The sequence below is a fragment of the Tamandua tetradactyla genome, chromosome 11, assembly GCF_023851605.1.
Source record: "Tamandua tetradactyla isolate mTamTet1 chromosome 11, mTamTet1.pri, whole genome shotgun sequence".
Taxonomy (NCBI): Eukaryota; Metazoa; Chordata; class Mammalia; order Pilosa; family Myrmecophagidae; genus Tamandua; species Tamandua tetradactyla.
Window position 1 is genome coordinate 79,470,287 of NC_135337.1, and position 18,947 is coordinate 79,489,233.

An 18,947-nucleotide genomic window follows, 5' to 3' on the forward strand; every position below is an offset into this window, starting at 1 on the left:
GTTAGCACGTAACTTCCATAAGAATGTAAGTTCTTTTTGTTTACATTACTTCACACTGGGAGACTCAACCAACCACTGAAGCTCCATCTTCTCAGCAGAATGTTTTGAGGAATATCCATCCACTGGCCCAGAAGTGGTAAGAGTCACAAAAATCATTCTGAAGTAGAAATAGGTGGGAGAAAATCAACCTACGAAATAGGAAAGACATGTTAGACATGTGCTGTTCACCTGAGAGAAAGCAGGATTTCAGGAGAGGGTTTCTCAATAGTATGGATTTAGGTGAGACACTACACCAAACCCTACCCTTGTTTCTTTACAAAAAACTCACCCTGATGAAAAATGCTTTGAACACAGCCACAATAGGAAAGTCCTCCTGCAAAATCTTGGAACAGGAGAAAACATGCCAAGAAAAACTCCACACATGCCAAGTCTGTGGAAAAACCTTCAGCTTTCTCTCAACCTTTTTGAGACATGCCTGGATTACACTGGAGAGAAATTCTTCGAATGCCTTCAATTTGGAAAGGTCCTCATCAAAAACTCTCTGCTCAGGACTTACATTAGCATGAACACCAGATAAAAAATTGAAGCACGTAACCAGTGTTTGGAAAGACTTTCTTGTATATCAGTCAACTAAAGTTGCACTTGTGAACACACACTGGAGAGTGGCCTCATGAGCGTGATCTCTGTGGGAAAGCCTTCAGCCTGTTGCATCATGATTGTGCACAAGTAGAGACAAACGGATGAGAAGCCCTATAAGTGCAGAGCCTGTGGCACAGCCTTCATGGACTTTTCCCACCCGGGTATCTACACATGCATCCACACTGTAGAGAAACCCTGCAAGTGTCAGTATGGTGGAAAACTCTTCAGCGATCCCTCCAACCTCAGGCAACATTTGAAAATCCATACCATAGACAAGTCTTACAAATGCTCTTTGTATGAGAAAGCCTACACAGATGCCTCTCACCTTATATTCCATGTGCAAAGTCACACGGGGAGAAGACCTTTGTGTGCAAGAAATGTGGGAAAGCCTTATCAGGTTCCTCCTACCTTATTACCCATGAGAGGATACACTGTGGAGAGAAGCCACGTGTGTGTGAGCAGTGTGGGAGAGGTTTCACTGACTCCTCATACCTTGTTGTCCATAGGAGAGTCTACTTGAAGGAGAAGTCCTATAAGAGCCAGGACTGTGGGAAAGTTTTCAGTATTTGGCCTCCTTCCGGAGATACATAAGAAGTCACACTGGAGAAAAACCCTATGACTCCTTCGTGTGGGGGAAAGCATTTATTGATAACACAAAACTTAAGAGCCACATATGATCTCATACTGGAAGGAAATGATCCAAGTGTAATAATGTGGATGGTTTTCCCCTAGGGTGTGTCTCCAGTTGTGCCCAACAGAACTCATTCTGTTAAGGAAACTATATAATTGGGAGGAATATAGGATTACCTTTTTCTCAGAGCCTGGTCCTTAAATTGGATTGCTAGTTCATTAACTGTTAACTTTTTTTCCTTGTTTGTTTCTTTTATCTTTTTTTTTTTTTTCATAAGCAGGCTCTGGGAATTGAACCCGGTCTCTGGCATGGCAGGCAAGAACTCTGCCACTGAGCCACCATTGCCTACCCTCCTTGTTTCTTTTAAGACTATTCGTATCCTCATGGTTTGTTCTAAACAAAACCAGGAGGGTCACTGTGATTTCTTTGACTTATTAAAAAAATATTGGAATAGGTGTAGATTTACAGAAATGTACAGAGTGCCCATATCCTTTTCCCCTCACAGGAAGTTTTCCCTATTATTAATAAAAAACTTATTTTCAATACAAAATGTATGGAGAGTTTTAAATAGCCTTTTTGTTATTGATTTCTAATTTAATTGCCTTATGGTTCGAGCACAGGCTGTTTTTCCTGTGGCCTTCATGGCTCTTCTCTCCTTCCTTAGGTTTTATTCAGATTGGAAACATGTACTATTTTAAAAAGAACTCCCTATCCTAGCATTCCCTACATATGTGGGAACCACAGTTCTGTTGAAAGAGAAGTAGGTGATGTACTGAGTTTGCCTTCTGGGAAAGCTCTTAGATGTTTTCCAGAGGCTTCTTCCCTGATGTCTGAAAGCTGTCTCATGACTTATTGCCCTTAAAATGAGCAGAATCTGTGTCTGATATCTTCTCTTTGCCCCTCCATATACCCATTCCCTCTAGTTCTTGTGTCTCCCTTTTATTACCTTGTGAGACTCTAGGATGGTAATGGAGCCCCAAAGCTATTCTTAGATCCAGCATACTGCCTTCCTTCCTGTGGTCTTCTTTTTCCTTGCCTGCACCTTTGCAAATCAGCCTTCTTCAAATTACCTAATTTTAGCATGCCATCTCTTTCTTGGAGGGACCCTGACTGATACACATGCCTAGAATTGGCACAGGCCAAGCGTGGGGTAGCAGACAGACACGTGTTCTCTTTGAAGTTTCAGAAGATATTGTAAGCCACAGGGAGAAATCAGTAACTTACTGATGCACCTAATATGTGATCAGCTTTAATAAATGCTCCTTGACTGGTTGAAAGCAAAGTGTGTCTTCTAAACATGTTCATTAGATTCCCATTAATTGTGTGTTTAAATCTACATAACTAACAATTTTTTTCCTCTTGATCCAACAGTATTTATAATGTTAAAATGTCTCACTAAGATTGTGTGTTAATTTTGACCAAACTGTGGGGCAATCCAACATTTGGAGATAGTAGACATGAGGAAAAATAAGGAGATGCCCCGAAGGTGGGAGGAATAGTAAGGAGGTGGTATCCAGGAAGCAACTGAAGAATGTATTTCAAGATGGTGGGAGCAATCGTTGTGAGCAACATGACGAGTTGGCTAAAAAAATGAGAATCAGTCATTGGATTCAGTAACTTGGATTGAATCCAATGGATTCAGTAACAGTGGTGCCCTTGTCAAAAGTAGGTGAGGATTGTGGCCAGAGAAGCCTGATTGGAGGAGGTGTAGGAAAAAAATGTGAAGATTGGAATTGGTGGCAGGGATAAGAAATAACCCACTGCCTTTTATGTTTTGGTCAGGGAGTCTATTATGTCTGAATTAACCTTTTTATGTTGTGGTTGGAGAATCCACTTTGTTTAATATTAACACCAATAAAGAAGGTTTCATTTTTTTTTTAGGGTTTTATGACCTATCTTTTTCCTTCCTTTCATTTTCAACATTTCTATGTTCCTACGTTTTAATGTTTCAGGTAAATAGCATATGGCTGCATTTGAACAGAAAATCCAAATTGATAGTCTCTGCTTTTTAACCCATGAATTTTATCTGCTTATAGTTATTGTAGTTGCTGATACATTGGATTTATTTCTATCATTTTATTTTATGCTTTCTATTTATCATTTCTTTTTTTTCCCAAAAGGCTTGCTAGACAATGCATGAAGAAATATTTGCCAAAATCATACATACAGAACAATGTATGAATAGATATTATACATTTCAAATAACAGCAAAGTAAATACCCAGTGACTTAGTCAATGGGCTTAAGAAATGAAAAATCACCATATTCCAGCTCACTGCCTTGACTGCATTCCACCTTCCCCAAAGAGATCACTACTATCTTTATTGTGTTCATTGTTCTGTTGGCTGTTTCAGTTCCTATCAGGTATGTATTTTGACTTAAGATGAGCTAGACTCCGGCTGACCAACAGCGGCCCCAGGTACCCAGCACAGTCCTTCAGAGGCTACAGTTTTCCCTAAATCTCTCCCCACACACTCCTTCTCAGTATGACTTCTGTGGCTGGACGGTCTTGGCTTTTCAGATTCTCCTGCAAGCACATCTTTGTCCACCTGCACCAGCACGTATGTTGGAGGGGGGCAGATAAACTAATCACTCTCTGGCCCTCTGACTGCCTCTCACAGATCCTCATGTCCCCAGTACTTTCTCTTTCAACTTCTTATGGCTTGCCTCCCTTACTGAACCCTGATTGACATGGAAGGGAACAAGATTAATCCCTTTGTAAAATCTTAATTTAATAGATTATCTGAACACACAGGCAAATCTCTGTTGTATGACAATTGGGGTGAGAGACATCTTTAGTTTTTTCTTATACTCCTTTTGTCAGTGATAACACCTAGGTTTTTTTCTGTCATTAAACCAGGCTAAAATTTAGTTTGATAACATTATAAACAAAGAACAGGCCTTTAGTTCTTTCATTTACCAGCAGAAGTAGGATGAGGAATAAATTCTTTAAACCAAAGATTAAACTGTAACTTTAACCAGTCCCAACAATTTGCATATAAGTGGAAGGAGGAGAGAGAAAAGAGGAAATTAATAAATACAGAAATACATGTATGCCTATGGTGGTTTGAATCTGGGTACCTGTCATGGTCAGCTTCATGTGTCAACTTGGCCAAGTGGTGATACCTGTTTGTCTGGTTGGGCAAGTGCTGGCCTGTCTGTTGCAATGAGGACATTTCATAGAATTAGATCATGATCACGTCAGCTGCATCCACAGTTGATTTCATTTGTAATCAGCCAAAGGGGGGTGTCTTCTGCAATGAGTGATGCTTAATCTAATCATGGGAAGCCTTTTAAGGAGGATTCATAAGAGACAGGCTCTCTCCCTGCTTCTGCCGGCGAGCCTCTCCTGTGGAGTTGGTCCAGATCTTCCATCGGAATCGTCGGCTTCACAGCCTGCCCCGCGGATTTTGGACTCTGTGTTCCCGTGGTCATGTGAGACACTTTTATAAATTTTATATTTGCAAGTGTTCCCTGTTAATTCTGTTTCTCCAGAGAACCCTAACTAATACAGTACCCCAGAAAAACATGTTCTTAAACTTAATTCCTTCTTGTGGGTTGTGAACCCTTTGTAAGGAGGAGCTTTTGTTGACGTGACTTCAGTTAATGTATGGCTCAGTTCAATCAGGATGTGTCTTGTTTAAAAAATATTTTTATTGAGAAATAGCCATACACACTGTCCAACCATATTATACAGTCAATGGCTCACAATATCATCACATAGTTGTGTGTTCTTCACCATGATCATTTTTAGAACATTTGCATCACTCTAGAAAAAGTAATAAAAAGAAAAAACAGGAACTCATATATCCCATGCCCCTGACCCCTCCATCTCATTGACCCACAGTATTTCAATCTACCCAATTTTTACCGTTTATCTCCACCTATTATTTATTTATTTTTAATCCTTTTTTTTTTTTTTAACATATCTGTCCATACCCTGGATAAAAGGAGCATCAGACATAAGGTTTTCACAATCACACAGTCACATTGTAAAAGCTATATAGTTAAATAGTCTTCAAGAGTCAAGGCTACTAGAACACAGTTCAACAGTTTCAGGGATTTCCCTCCAGCCACTCCAATACACCATAAACTAAAAAGGGGATATCTACATAATGCATAAGAATAACCTCCAGGATAACCTCCCGACTCTATTTGAAATTTCTCAGCCACTGAGACTTTATTTTGTCTCATTTCTCTTTCCCCCCTTTTGGTCAAAAAGCTTTCTCATTCTGATGACTCCACATCCTGGCTCATTCCTGGGAGTCAGGTCCCACATTGCCAGGGAGATTTACACCCCTGGGAGTCATGTCCGATGTAGGGGGGAGGGCAGTGAGTTCACCTGCCAAGTTGGCTTAGAAAGAGAGGCCACATCTGAGCAACAGGAGGCTCTCCATGGGTGACTTTTAGGCATAATTATCAGTAGGCTTAGCCTCATTATGAATAAGCTTATGCAGGAATAAGCTTCATAGGGGTGAGCTCCAATATTGAGGGCTTAGCCTATTGAACTGGTTGTCCCCACTGCTTGTAAGAATATCAAAAATTCCTCTGATGGGGAAGTTGAATATTTCCTCCTTTCTTCCCAGTCCCCCAAGGGGACTTTGCAAATACTTTTTATTCTCTGCCGAAATTATTCTGGGCTATATTGGGGCATCACATTAACCTGCACAAACCATCAAGCTCTCACACCCTATTCAAGATTTTATGTAATTATGGTGTTCAAGTAAACTGACCATACAAGTTAAGTTATATAATGTGCTATCCAAAATATAAATTTTGCACCGAATAAACATCTTTCCCTTTGATCTCGTACAGATAATGAAGTTTGAAAATATGAACCATATCATCCTTTACCTAGTATTCGAATTTACCCTAGTACTATCTAGATCAGTTCCATTCGTATCTCTAGATGAAATCTGATCACTTTTCCAGCTTTTTAAACAGTTGCTGAATGGGGTAATATTGACTTTCATAGCTTCAGAGCTCTAACTCTGAGTCTCAGGTGTCACATAAAACCCCAAAGTTTCAGGGAATGACCAGGTTATATACAAATAGCTCAGTATCTCAGAATTTAGAAATAACAAATACAACTCCTGGATAGATGCGACTGCTGGAGGAGCTTACAATCTAGGAACCTTTACAAGAGGCCTCAACCTATAACTCATCCCTCGTGATTTCAATTTCCTGAGTTTGTATATTATCGTTAATCTATATGTGTGAGGCATGATAATATTTGCCTTTTTGTTTCCTTCATTTCATTCAGCATACTGTCCTTAAGGTTCATGCACCTAGATGCAAGCCTCACAACTTCATTCGTTGTTGCAGCTGCTCAGTAGTTTGTTGTACACCACCGTTCCCCCTGCCATTCCTCAGTCATTGTACCCTTAGGCCACTCCATCCATTGCAAATCATGGACACCGCAGCCATAAACCCCAGTGTGCAAGTATCCATTTGTGTCCCCACTCTCAGTATGTCCAGGTTGTAAACCTAGCAATGGGGTTGCAGGATCATATGGCAACCCCACCCCTAGCCTCCTGTGGAACCATCACACTGCCCTCCACAGGGCTACACCTCTCAGTTTCCTTACCGACAGTGAATAGGTACATTTCTTTCTTCACGTTTTCTCTAACACTTGTTTCTTTTTTTTGTTGTTTAATTTTTAATTGAGAAAAACCTTCATATATACACTTTCTATACATGGTGCATAATGAGTGGCTCACAATAGAATCACATAATTGTGTATTCATCACCATGGTCATTTTTTTAGAACATTTAGCACTTGTTTCTGTTCATTTTTTAATTGTATTACTTGTCTCTTTATTATTGAACTATAGCAGTTATATATTCCAGATTAAGTTCTTTATCAGCTGATTCACAAATAATTTCTCCTTTTCTATGCATTATCTTTTCATTTACTTGATGATATCAGTTATAGACCCAAAGTGTTCAATTTTGTTGAAGTCTAATTTACCTAGTGTGTTGTTGTTCCTTGTGCTTTTGGTGTCATATCCAAGAAGGCTTTGTCTCACCCAAGGTCAAGAAGATTTACTCTTAATTTTTCTTATAAAGGTTTTATAGTTTTAACTCTTACAGATAGGTCTATGATTCATTCTGAGTTCACTTTTGTCATGTGAGGAAGTGGTCCAAATTCATTTCTTTACAGGTGGCAACCCAGCTGTCCATACACCATTTGTTGAAAGGAGTAATCTTCCCTCAAAAAAAGTAATCTTTTTGAAAATCAGTTGATCACAAACGTAAGCGTTTCTTTCTAGATTCTCAATTCAATTCCGTTGATCTATATATCTATCCTTATGCTAGAATCACTCTGTCTTTATTACTGTAGCCTTGTAGTAACATTTGAAACAGACAAGTGTGGGTCCTACAACATTCTTTTTTTGTTTGTTTCTGTTCACTTTTAAACAATTTTATTTGTACATCATATTACAGGATGGGTCTTAATATTATTACTGAAGTATTTATAAAGCAGAATTAAATTCAAACAAAGAGAAAGCCATGAGAAGTGAGAGGCTGAAGATCACCGGAATCTGTACGAAAAAGGTGAGGCTAAGAGAGGCTACCATGTGTACTGTCATGTGTCACAAAAGCTAAGGACCAAGGATCACTTAGCAGCCATTCTCAGAACACCAGTTTGAGAAGAAAGCATCATCTTACTAATGCCTCCACTTTGGAATTCTCCTAGCCTCAAACTGTAAGCCAGTAAAATCCATTGTTTAAGCCAACCCATTCCATGATATTTGCTTGAGCAGCCAAGAAAACTAAAACAATGTGTTAAAAAAAAAATCCACGTATGTCTACACACACAAGCATTATAATCAGGGATTAAACTTTGCAGAGCTGCCTCATTTTCTCTTTGTGCAATTGATCTGGAACCTGTAGTTATTTCTCACTTCTTTCTTCCATGACCCAGTCTGTGTTTCTTTGCTCTCAGCCAGTACCTCAGCTATTGGGGGGTTTGCAATTGGTGGAGTGACCTAAACATTCCTTACTGTAGTGCCCAAACACTCAGAAGTTCTGCTATCTTGAGATGCTGTAGTTTTTCATTAGCTTTTCCTGATGGACATGGAAGTACAAAGAGATACGCCGGAGGATCCCCATTGTGGATCAGTAACCCAATTTCCCAATCAGAACCAGTTACCCCAGACTATAGAATTACTCCCTCTGATTGCTTGTGGCTTAGGGACCCAAGGAGCTCAAAATGACCAGCCCTCAATTTTTGAGCCAATGGAACCATTGTAGAATGTAATGGAAGCCTTCTCCGTTTTAGAAGCTGAGACCTCCAAATTGGTACCTTAATTTTTTAAAAATGTATTTATTTATTAATTAAAAAATTAAGAACAAACAAAAACAGTAACATATCATTCTGTTTGTACACTTAATTTTGAAAGTGGGTTATTGGATGAAGTAGTGAGAGGAGCCACTTCAGTGTTCACTCCTTGATTCCTAGACTTGTGAATCCTCCCTGTGGGAGAAACAAAAGCATGTATTGGTCCTGATTCAGAGCAAACCTTGTCCATTCAGGTCTTATCTTCTAGTTGGGTCAGAACACTCCAAGAGGCTGTACCACTTGTGTCAGGACAGCTGCTCCTGGGTGATGGCTTATATAGAAGACTTGAGAATTCTATGGGGATGAGTCTGTCATCCCATTTCCTTTGCAGGGAAACAAAACCTCTGATCAAAGCCATATGTGGCCATGACAAGAAATAAGAAGTCGTAGGAGTCCACAGTCCAGAAGTCTGTGGTGGCAGAGACATAAAGGACAGGGAAAGAATACAAGTCTATTCCAGTAAGGACACGTTGTGGCTGCCCAGTGCGTGATAGGCGGGGTCCAGTATCACCAACCTTCCAGGTGGCTGCAGGTTCCCTGAACAGAGATGCCTCCAGGGGTCCTGCATTGGTTCTGCTGTTTGCTGCTCAGACACTGAGCCATGACATGGGGTAGCCATGTCACCTGTCCCTCTTCAGTATTAGTTTCCCACTGCTGCTGTAACAAATCACTACAAACATAGCTTTAAAACAACATAAATTTATTCTCTGACAGTTCTGCTGATCAGAAGTTCAACATGGGTCTCTCTGGGCTTAAGTCAAGGTGTGTTAGGGCTGCGTTGTCTCTTGGAAGCTCCAGAGAACTTGCTTGGTGTGTGGCTTTCTTCCCCCTTCAAATCCAGCAGTGCAGCATCTCTCTGCCCCTTTACCATCGTCACATCTCCCTCTTTCCGCAGCCGGGAAAGATTCTCCTCTTTTAAAGACCGTGTGAAGACATTGTGCCCACCTGGTTACAGGGATCTTCTTCCCATCTTAAGACCCTTCACTTAATTCCATCTGCAAAGTTCCTTTTGCCATGTAAGGGAACATATTTGCAGGTTCTGGGGGTTCAGATGTGGACATTTTGGGGGGCCGTTATTCTGCTGACCACACCGTCCTTACCACAGTGGCTTTCTTGATCTGCAGCCCATTAAACCAGCACTGGGGTGGTTAGAGGAAAGAATGAATGACAGCTACAGAATATGTCATCTTGTCTACTTGGTCATTGACCTCTCTGTGGTGCTGGAGATCAGCCAACAGTGACTTTGAAAATGAAAAGGATATGTAAATGTAAATATGTATATTTATATATATGTAAATATATTTAGACATATATGAGCTCACCTTATATATGCAACAATTAAAATGAAAACATTTCATTTAGGAACATATTTTTAACATCTTAAAGGTCTAAGAAAGGAAGAATGGGTGAGAAGGAAGGAGGTGAACTTAGCATCGTAGAGTGCTTCAAAAGAGCCTCCTAATTAGGACAGTGCACTTACAAGCAGCTGTCCCAGCATTGTCTGGGCACATGCCCTCCAGCACCCCTGGGAGGTTCAGGCTTTGAACCTTAAAAATGCAGCAGTGGCATTGTTTACAATTGTCAAGAGATGGAACCAGCCCAAATGTCCATCAACAGACAAGTAGTGAAACAAGTATATGGGATATACATGCGATGGTGTGGTAGTTAGATTCAGTTGTCAACTTGGCCAGGTGAAGATGTCTAGTTATATTGCTGTGGATATGAGCTGATGGCATGTGAACCTTATCTTTTCCTGATTACATCTGCAGTTGGCTAGGAGGCGTGCCTGCTGCAATGAATGATGTTTGACTAATTGGCTGGTGCTTAAATGAGAGAGCTCAATGTAGCACAACCCAAGCAGCTCAGCATACCTCATCTCAGTACTCGCAGCTCAGCCCAGGCCTTTGGAGATGCAGAAAGGAATCAACCAGGGAAAGTTGTTGGAACCCAGAAGCCTGGAGAGAAGGCCAGCAGAGATCACCCTGTGCCTTCCCATGTAAGAAAGAACCTCAGTGGAAAGTTAGCTGCCTTTCCTCTGAAAAACTATATGTTAACTAAATAAATCCCCTCTTATTGAACGCCAGTCTGTCTCTGGTGTGTTGCATTCCAGCAGCTAGCAAACTAGAACAGATGGAATATTATGCAGCTGTAAGAATAAGGTCATGAAGCATGTAACAACATGGATGGACCTTGAGGACATTATGCTGAGTGAGATCAGCCAGAAACAAAAGGACAAATACTGTATGGTCTCACTGATATGAAGTAACATTAATGAACGTTCATGGGAAATTTCAGTTAAGAACAGAGGTCATCAGGAGATAGAAATAGGGTAGAAATTGGGTAATTGGAGCTGAAGGGATACAGATTGTGCAACAGGACTGATTGTAAAAATTCAGAAATGTATAGCACAATACTACCTGATTGTAGCACAGTAATGTAAGTACACTGAATGAAGCTTCATGTGAGAATGGTAGAGGGAGGAGGGCTGGGGGGCCACATATGAAACCAGATGGAAAGATAGACAATAAAGACTGAGATGGTATAATCTAGGAATGCCTAGAGTGTACAATGATAGTGACTAAACGTGCAAATTTAAAAATGCTTGTGCATGAGGAAGAACAAAAGAATGTCAATATTTCAGGGTGTTGAAAATAGATGGTAATTCATATTTTAAAACTTCAACTTCTGCGTGAGACTAAAGCAAAAAATGTTTATTTTGTACAAAATTTATATTTTGACTGGTGTATTTCCTAATATAACTTATATGGACAGGTTAATTGAACACCATAAATACATGGAACCTTGAATAAGGCATGAGATTTTGTAAGTTTGTTCAGTCTGATGCCCCGATAAATCCCAGAGTGATTTGAACAGTGAATAAAGAAGTATTTGCAAAGTCCCCTTGGGGAAATGGTGAGAAAGGTGGAAAATTCAACTTCCCCATTGGAAGAATTCCTGGTATTCTCACAAGCAGTGGGGACAACCAAATCAATAGGCCGAACTCTCAGTCTTCGGGTTGTTCATATGAAACTTATCCCCCCCAAAGGATAGGCTAAACCTACTTAAAATTAGGCCTCTCACCCCTAGAGAACCTCTTTTGTTGCTCAGATGTGGCCTCTCTCTCTCTCTCAACCAACACAGCAAGCAAGCTCACTGCCCTCCCCCTCTCTACATGGGACATGACTCTCAGGGGCGTAAACCTCCCTGGGGATTGGGTCAGAAATCCTAGAATGAGCTGGGATTCAGCATCAAGGGATTGAGAATACCTTCTCAACCAGAAGGGGGAAGAGAGAATAAGACAAAATGAAGTGCAGTGGCTGAGAGATTTCAAACAGAGTCAAGAGGTTACCCTAGAGGTTATTCTTACACATTATATAGATATCCCCTTTTTAGTTTAAGGTGTATTAGAGAGGCTAGAGGGAAGTGCCTGAAACTGTAGAGCTGTGTCCCAGTAGCCATGTTTCTTTAAGATGATTATGTAATGATATAGCTTTTGCAATGTGACTGGGTGATTGTGGAAACTTTGTGTCTGATGCTCTTTTTATCTATGGTGTGGACAGATGAATAAAAAATATGGATTAAAAACAAATAAATAATAGGGGGAACAAATGTTAAAACAAATTGAGTAGATTGAAATACTAGTGATCAATGAAAGGAAGTGATAAGGGGTATAGAAAAAATAGGGGGAACAAAAGTTAAAATATATTGGGTAGATGGAAATACTAGTGGTCAATGAGAGGGAGGGGTAAGGGGTATGGTATGTATGAGTTTTTAATTTTTTATTTCTTTTTCTGGAGTGATGCAAATGTTCTAAAAAATGATCATGGTGATGAATATACTACTATGTGATGATATTGCAAGCCACTGATTGTGCACCATACATAGAATGTTTGTATGTTAAGAATGTTCATGTTTGTGTTTTGTTTTGGTTTGTCAATTAAAATAAATAAATTAATTAAAAATAAATTAAAAAAAAAGCCTGCAGCAGGTCTTCAGAAGGGGAGAACTCGTTGCTAGGGCATGATGGAGCCTTCCCAGTGTGTGATGGGGTCAAACTGCCGGACAGGGCCTGGGGTGGGGTAGGGAAGGACAGAGGCAAAGGGCACTCAGAGCCATTTCCCTGCTGGCAACAATTCATCACCCATTGGAACGTATTGTATTTGTCATATATGCCATGTATTAATATGGTTTATTCTTCTGTCCTTCCCCACTGGTGTTTTAGCAGGAAGAGTACAAGGATTTTTTTTGATTTGTTTACTGCTATGCCCTGAGTATACAGAGATCAGAGTCTGGGACTGTTTTTGGTTTGCTAAAGCTGCCAGAAGGCAATATACAGAAATGTTTTGGTTTTTACAATGGGGATTTATTAACTTATAATTTACAGTTGTGAGACCATAAAAGTGTCCAACTCAAGGCATCCACAGCATGATACCTGGACTCTGAGGACAGGCCACCAGCATCTGGGTCACCTCTGTCACACGGGAAGGCACATGGCTGGTGTCTGCTGGCCCTTTCTTCCCAGGTTTTGTTGTTTTCAGCTTCTGGCCTCAGTGGTTTCCTCTCTGTTTTCTATGGGTCCTCTCAATTTCTTTCTTTTTTTTGTTTTTTCTAAACTTCCCTGGGGCTTTTTCTGTGTGCGTCTCTTAATTTCATCTCTTCTCTTCTGTATATGTTTGTCTTCTTATAAAGGACTCCAATGAGATGGTCATCTTGAGTGAAGTGGGTCACGTCTCAATTGAAATAACCTATTCAAAAAGTCCCATCTACAATAGATCTGCACCCACAGGAATGGATTAAAAAACATGGCCTTATCTGGGGCCCATAAAAGCTTCAGACTATCACAGGGACATAATAGATAATTAATGGGTATTTATCAGGGGTTTTTGCTTGTGTGTGCTCAGAACATTTTTGAAAGGTTACCAAGAACCTGATGACCGTGTGTCTTTGTCCTTGGGGAAGGCTCTAGAGGACAGGATATTTCGATTGAGAGGGACTTGTTATTGACCATATATTGCCACAAAAAGTACATTAAATTTAAAAGCTTTATTACCTGTCTTAATTTGGACAGATCATCACATTGTATTATTTAGTAAGAAAAACTGGGTGCATGGAAGTATGTAAAAAATGTTGCCATTTTCCTAAAAAATAGAAACACGAAAGAAGACATCCAAAATATGGTCATAAAGTTTTAGAGCCTCTGAGCATGAAGGAAACAAACGTTCGTACAATTGCTGGAGCACACGCCCTGGAGGCGGTCCCGCTCCAAGCCACGCCCAAGGACCACAGTCACGCCTCCGAGGAGGCATGTCCACCGAGCCACGCCCAAAGGCTCATTATTTACCTCCCAAAAGACTTAAGGACTAGCCGAGGCCACGTCCAGAGGGCGGATCTAGCCTCAGCCTTCGCCACGCCTCAGAGGCGGGTCAAATATAAGCCCCTCCCTTGGGAGGGAGGGAGGCCGCGCCATCTCTGGGCTTTAGACACTCCCTACGGGGGTGGGTCCGGCCACAGTGCCCAATCATGGTCCTAGAGGGCGGGACTAGCGTTTTACCGCCCCGTGATTGGAAGATGCCGTCGCCCCTCCCGCTACCGGGGGTCTGTCAATCGCAAACATGGGGGCTCCACGCCTCTTCCGCTCTCACGGCCCTTGATCCGGATGTGCAAGCGCCCGTCCTGGATTTGGAAGTGGTGGTGGTAGTCGCTGTGCTTGATCGGGGGCGTTCGTTCCTCCGACCGGGTTCGGGTAAGTGGGCGGGGCTCGGCGAGGGGAGGTCGTTACGGGGAGGGGTGGTGGTCCACAGGACGAGGGCGGGATTGGTTTGCTGGCAGATCTTGGGTCTCGCTCTCTTGGAGGTGGTGGCTCTTCAGGGTGCTGGACCACGGGGACCTTGATTAGGGGTGCCCGACGTTTTCATCCCTAAGAATCTGGGACCCATGACGGTCTCACTGGGCTCTGTCGTGCTGGCTCCGGTATTGAAGTTCGGAACAGGCTTCGTAGTTCTGGGTTAGTTGCTCCATCTTCCGGTGTCTCGGTTTCCATATTTACAAATTGGAAAATTAATGGTTGGGAAGCCCTACAGCTGATCTGGGCACATAGTGCTATGGAGTGCCAGTCCTTATTGAAATACTTTTGACTGCTGTCATCATTAAATACCCAAGGTTTGATAAGTTGAAAACATGCTCCGAAAACCAAGGTACAGAGTAAGTGTATTGAACTAAGTGACGCGATTGGGAGCAGAACTAAAAGAGTTACTGCTCAAAGAAAAGTGGTGGGGAAAATAGTTTATATTCCTGCTTAGAACAGAAAGGATATAGGGGAAGGGAGAGTCAAGGAGGATGTGAGCTATGTGAGTTGTCTGGGGCAGGGCATCTCTGGGTACCATAAATCTGCAAAAGCTGCCCGGGCAGAATGTTTGTGTAGGACTGGACCCATCTGGTGACGATAAGCAGACGTGGTCATTTGTTTATCACGGTTCTTCCTTTCTCCTGAAGGCAGGGGTCTTAATTAACACTGCAAATAATTGTTAGTATGGCAAGCCTGCCTTAGTTGCTTTTGGTTTCTTCTTTGTACCTTGAGTAAAAATGGAAGTTAAAGCAAAAATTAGGATGATTAGTAAAACTATTGACCATTCTGACTTCACAGGTTTAAAGCACTGAGTAACAGGCAGAATGGTGGTGGTGGGTAAAGATCAGGGCTTTGGAGCCAGACCAACTGGAATCAAACCCTGCCACTGCCACTTAATAATTCTGTGGCTTAAACTCTTTGTGCCTGTTTCAGTTGTAAAATGGACTTGATAATGATGGTATCTAGTACCTATCCCTTAAGTTGTGAAGGAGAAAAGCAGCCTCTGACATCCAGGAGATGCCCTGGGCACGTATGGACAGAGGTGTTCTCCTTTTGAATATACGATTTTGTAGAATGTCAACATCAGGCAAGGCCCCTCTGTGACCCTGATGGGTTGGGGCAAATGCTTATGCAGACACTAGCAGGAATATTGTCCCTATCACAGAAAGAACCAGAGATCCCCCTTTTATGGCTAATAGAAATGACTGCTGCTGCTTTACCACTGCTGCTACTTTACCAATCCCAGCCTTAGTCTTTCTTCCTATAGGTAAGATTTATTGAGACACCCATGTTGGAGATGGTTCTCTGAGGGCTCGAGCGGTTGGCTGACAGGGCATTGGGGCATTGGAACACCATGCGCTGCTGATGTGGAAAACTGCTGAAGCAAATGCTCTCAAGGACGCTGACTCAAGAGTCCAAAGAGACCTGAAAAGAGAACATTCTGATTAGAAACAGTTCCTGGAACAGGAACTGGGAACCAAACTTTGTGGCTTTGCAGGCATAATTCAAAAATAATCTTGCTTTGATTACACTCCCTAAAGCAGTTCCTGTGTAAGAGCACAATAATAAATATATGGATGTCAGTATATTTGGGACTCTTGTTCCTGATGAGCTTGAGTCCCCTGACCCTATTTACTATCTTCTTGTGTCTGTCGTTTCTTAATCCTGAAGTGGTGCCCCTTCTTTTCCCCTGTTCTCCAGGGAATTCCTGGCAACTGGTGCCCTAACAGGGACCTGAAGAAGAAAAGGCTCCAACTGATTGGAGAGGATTTTGTCACGTTACCAGGACCCAGAAGAAGGGAGAGTCTGTACTCCAAGAACTTGGTAAAGTTTTGTCCTGGAAATTTGTTAATCAGGATTAACGTGGGGCAAAGTTATTCTTTGCATGCTGAATATGAAACCTTGTTATATACTTTGTTAAAGGCAAACGGGGTGAAAGTAAAAAAGGATAAAAATCACAGAGTTATTTTGCATTATTCAAAAATATTGTTATTGGTTACCTGAAAGAGAAACTTTGGAACTTAAACAGTGGCATGAAGTTATTAAAGAATTAAAAAAGGTTTATCTGCAGGGTGAAAATATGCCTGTTTCAGTCTGGTCTCTATGTAATATGTTATCTACAGTTCTACAACCTCTTAAGGACAGTGATGAGGAACTAAAAGATGAACAGTTGTCCCATTCATCACACTGTGATTTGAATAGAAAAGACAAGGCCACCTCTTTTCATTCTGAGGAATTTCCTTTTATGCCTTCTGTAAATAAATGATCCCATAAAGGGATTTATTTTGAACAACCAGAATGTACTCAGTGTCCTCCTCCTTTTGCTCTTCCCGACAATGTAACAAATGAACATCCACCACAATTTTCAGTTGTGGTTCCTAATGGACCAACAGTCTCGTTGGGAATTCAACAAGCCCAATTAGAGGGGGATCCAGAAGCTTATAGGTTTCCAGTGTAGATGACTCAGAATCCTCCTAATGACCAGTTTCCTCAAGGAGGACACCAGTTGGAACATGTGCCCCTTCCATTTAAAATTTTAAAAGAGTTAAAAATTGCTCGTGCTCAGTATGGCACCTCCTGCCCATGTACAGTAGGACTTTTAAGAGGATTAGCACAGTCTGAGAGATTAATTCCGTGGGAGTGGGAGATGCTTGCTCGTGCTGCCTTGACAGCTTTTCAGTTTTTGCAATGGAAAAATGTGTCTGTTAGATGAAGCAAATCAACAAGCAACTCGAAAGGCTAATACACAGCCACCAGTACCAGTCACAGCAGGTCAAATTATGGGAACTGGACCATATGCGGCGGTGGAGCTCAGATACGGTACAATGATGTGGCTACTGTTCAAACTCAACTTGCTTGTATAAGAGCTTGGGAACAAATTACTCCTCCTGGAACTGTTACCCCCTCTTTTGTAAAAATTTTACAAGGAATTAACGAATCATATGCTGATTTTATAGCTCGAATAAAAGATGGTATAGAAAAGTCAGTGTCTCAGGTGGAATTAAGAGATTTATTATTACAAAGATTTGCTTTTTAAAATTTTTTTAAATTTATTATTATTATTTTTAAAATTTTTTATTAATTAAAAAAATTACAAGAAACAAACATTTCCAACACATACACTCAGCAATTCACAATATCATCACATAGTTGCATATCCGTCATCATGATCATTTCCCAGAACATTAGCATCAATTTAGAAAAAGAAATAAAAAGACAACAGAAAAATATAACAAACAGAAAAAAAAAATTTTTATAGGCCATACCCCTTACTGATCCCTTTCATTGATCATTAGCATTTCAAACTAAATCTATTTTAACATTTGTTCCCCCTATTATTTATTTTTATTCTATATGTTCCTCTCATCTGTTGGCAAGGTAGATAAAAGGAGCATCAGACACAAGGTTTTCACAATCACACAGTCACATTGTGAAAGCTATATCATTATACAATCATCCTCAAGAAACATGGCTACTGGAACACAGCTCTACATTTTCAGGCAGTTCCCTCCAGCCTCTCCATTACATTTTGGATAACAAGGTGATATCTACTTAATGCATAAGAATAACCTCCAGATAACCTCTCGACTGTTTGGAATCTCTCAGCCATTGACACTTTGTCTCATTTCACTCTTCCCCCTTTTGGTCCAGAAGGTTTTCTCAATCCCTTGATGCTGAATCTCAGCTCATTCTGGGATTTCTGTCCCATGCTGCCAGGAAGATCCACACCTCTGGTAATCATGTCCCACGTAGACAGGGGGAGGGTGGTGAGTCTGCTTGTTGTGTTGGCTGGAGAGAGAGGCCACATCTGAGCAACAAAAGAGGTTCTCTTGGGGGTGACTCTTAGGCTTAATTTTAAGTAGGCTTGACCTATCCCCTGTGGGGTTAAGTTTCATATGAACAAACCCCAAAACTGGGGGCTCAGCCTATAGCTTTGGTTGTCCACACTGCTTGTGAGAATATCAAGAATTCAACTTGGGGAAGTTGAGTTTTCCCCCGTTCTCACCATTCCCTGAAGGGGACTTTGCAAATACTTTTCCACTCACTGGTCAAATCACTCTGGGATTGATCAGGTCATCACCTGGACAAACCAACAAAATCTCATGTCCTATACAAAGTTCCATGTACTTAAGGTGTTCAGTCAACTATCTACATAAGTTATATTAGGAGATGCGCTAGTCAAAGTATAGATTTGTACCAAACAAACAGTTTTTGCTTTAGTCTCATACATTAGTTGAAATTTAAAAATATTAATTACCATCTATTTTCAGCACACTGCAGTAATGACATTCTTTTGTTCTTCCTCATGCAAAAACATTTTTTAATATTGTACATTTAGTCGCTATCATTATACACTCTAGGCATTCCTAGATTACACCATCTCAATCTTTCTTTGTGATTTCATTTATGCCCCAGCCCTCCTCCCTCTATCATTCTCGTATGCAGCTTCATTCAGTGTTTTAACATAACTGTATTACAGTTAGGTAA

At 41.0% G+C, this 18,947-nt stretch overlaps 1 protein-coding gene across 1 annotated transcript in view; it reads left to right on the plus strand.

The window, feature by feature from the left end:
* LOC143649162 (uncharacterized) overlaps positions 1 to 18,947 on the plus strand; it is a 107,417-nt gene that overhangs the window by 23,759 nt on the left and 64,711 nt on the right. Inside the window, exon 3 of the mRNA XM_077119366.1 lies at positions 16,161 to 16,283. Within this exon, the coding sequence (XP_076975481.1) occupies positions 16,161 to 16,283 (123 nt within the window). The remainder of the gene's footprint in view (positions 1 to 16,160; positions 16,284 to 18,947) is intronic.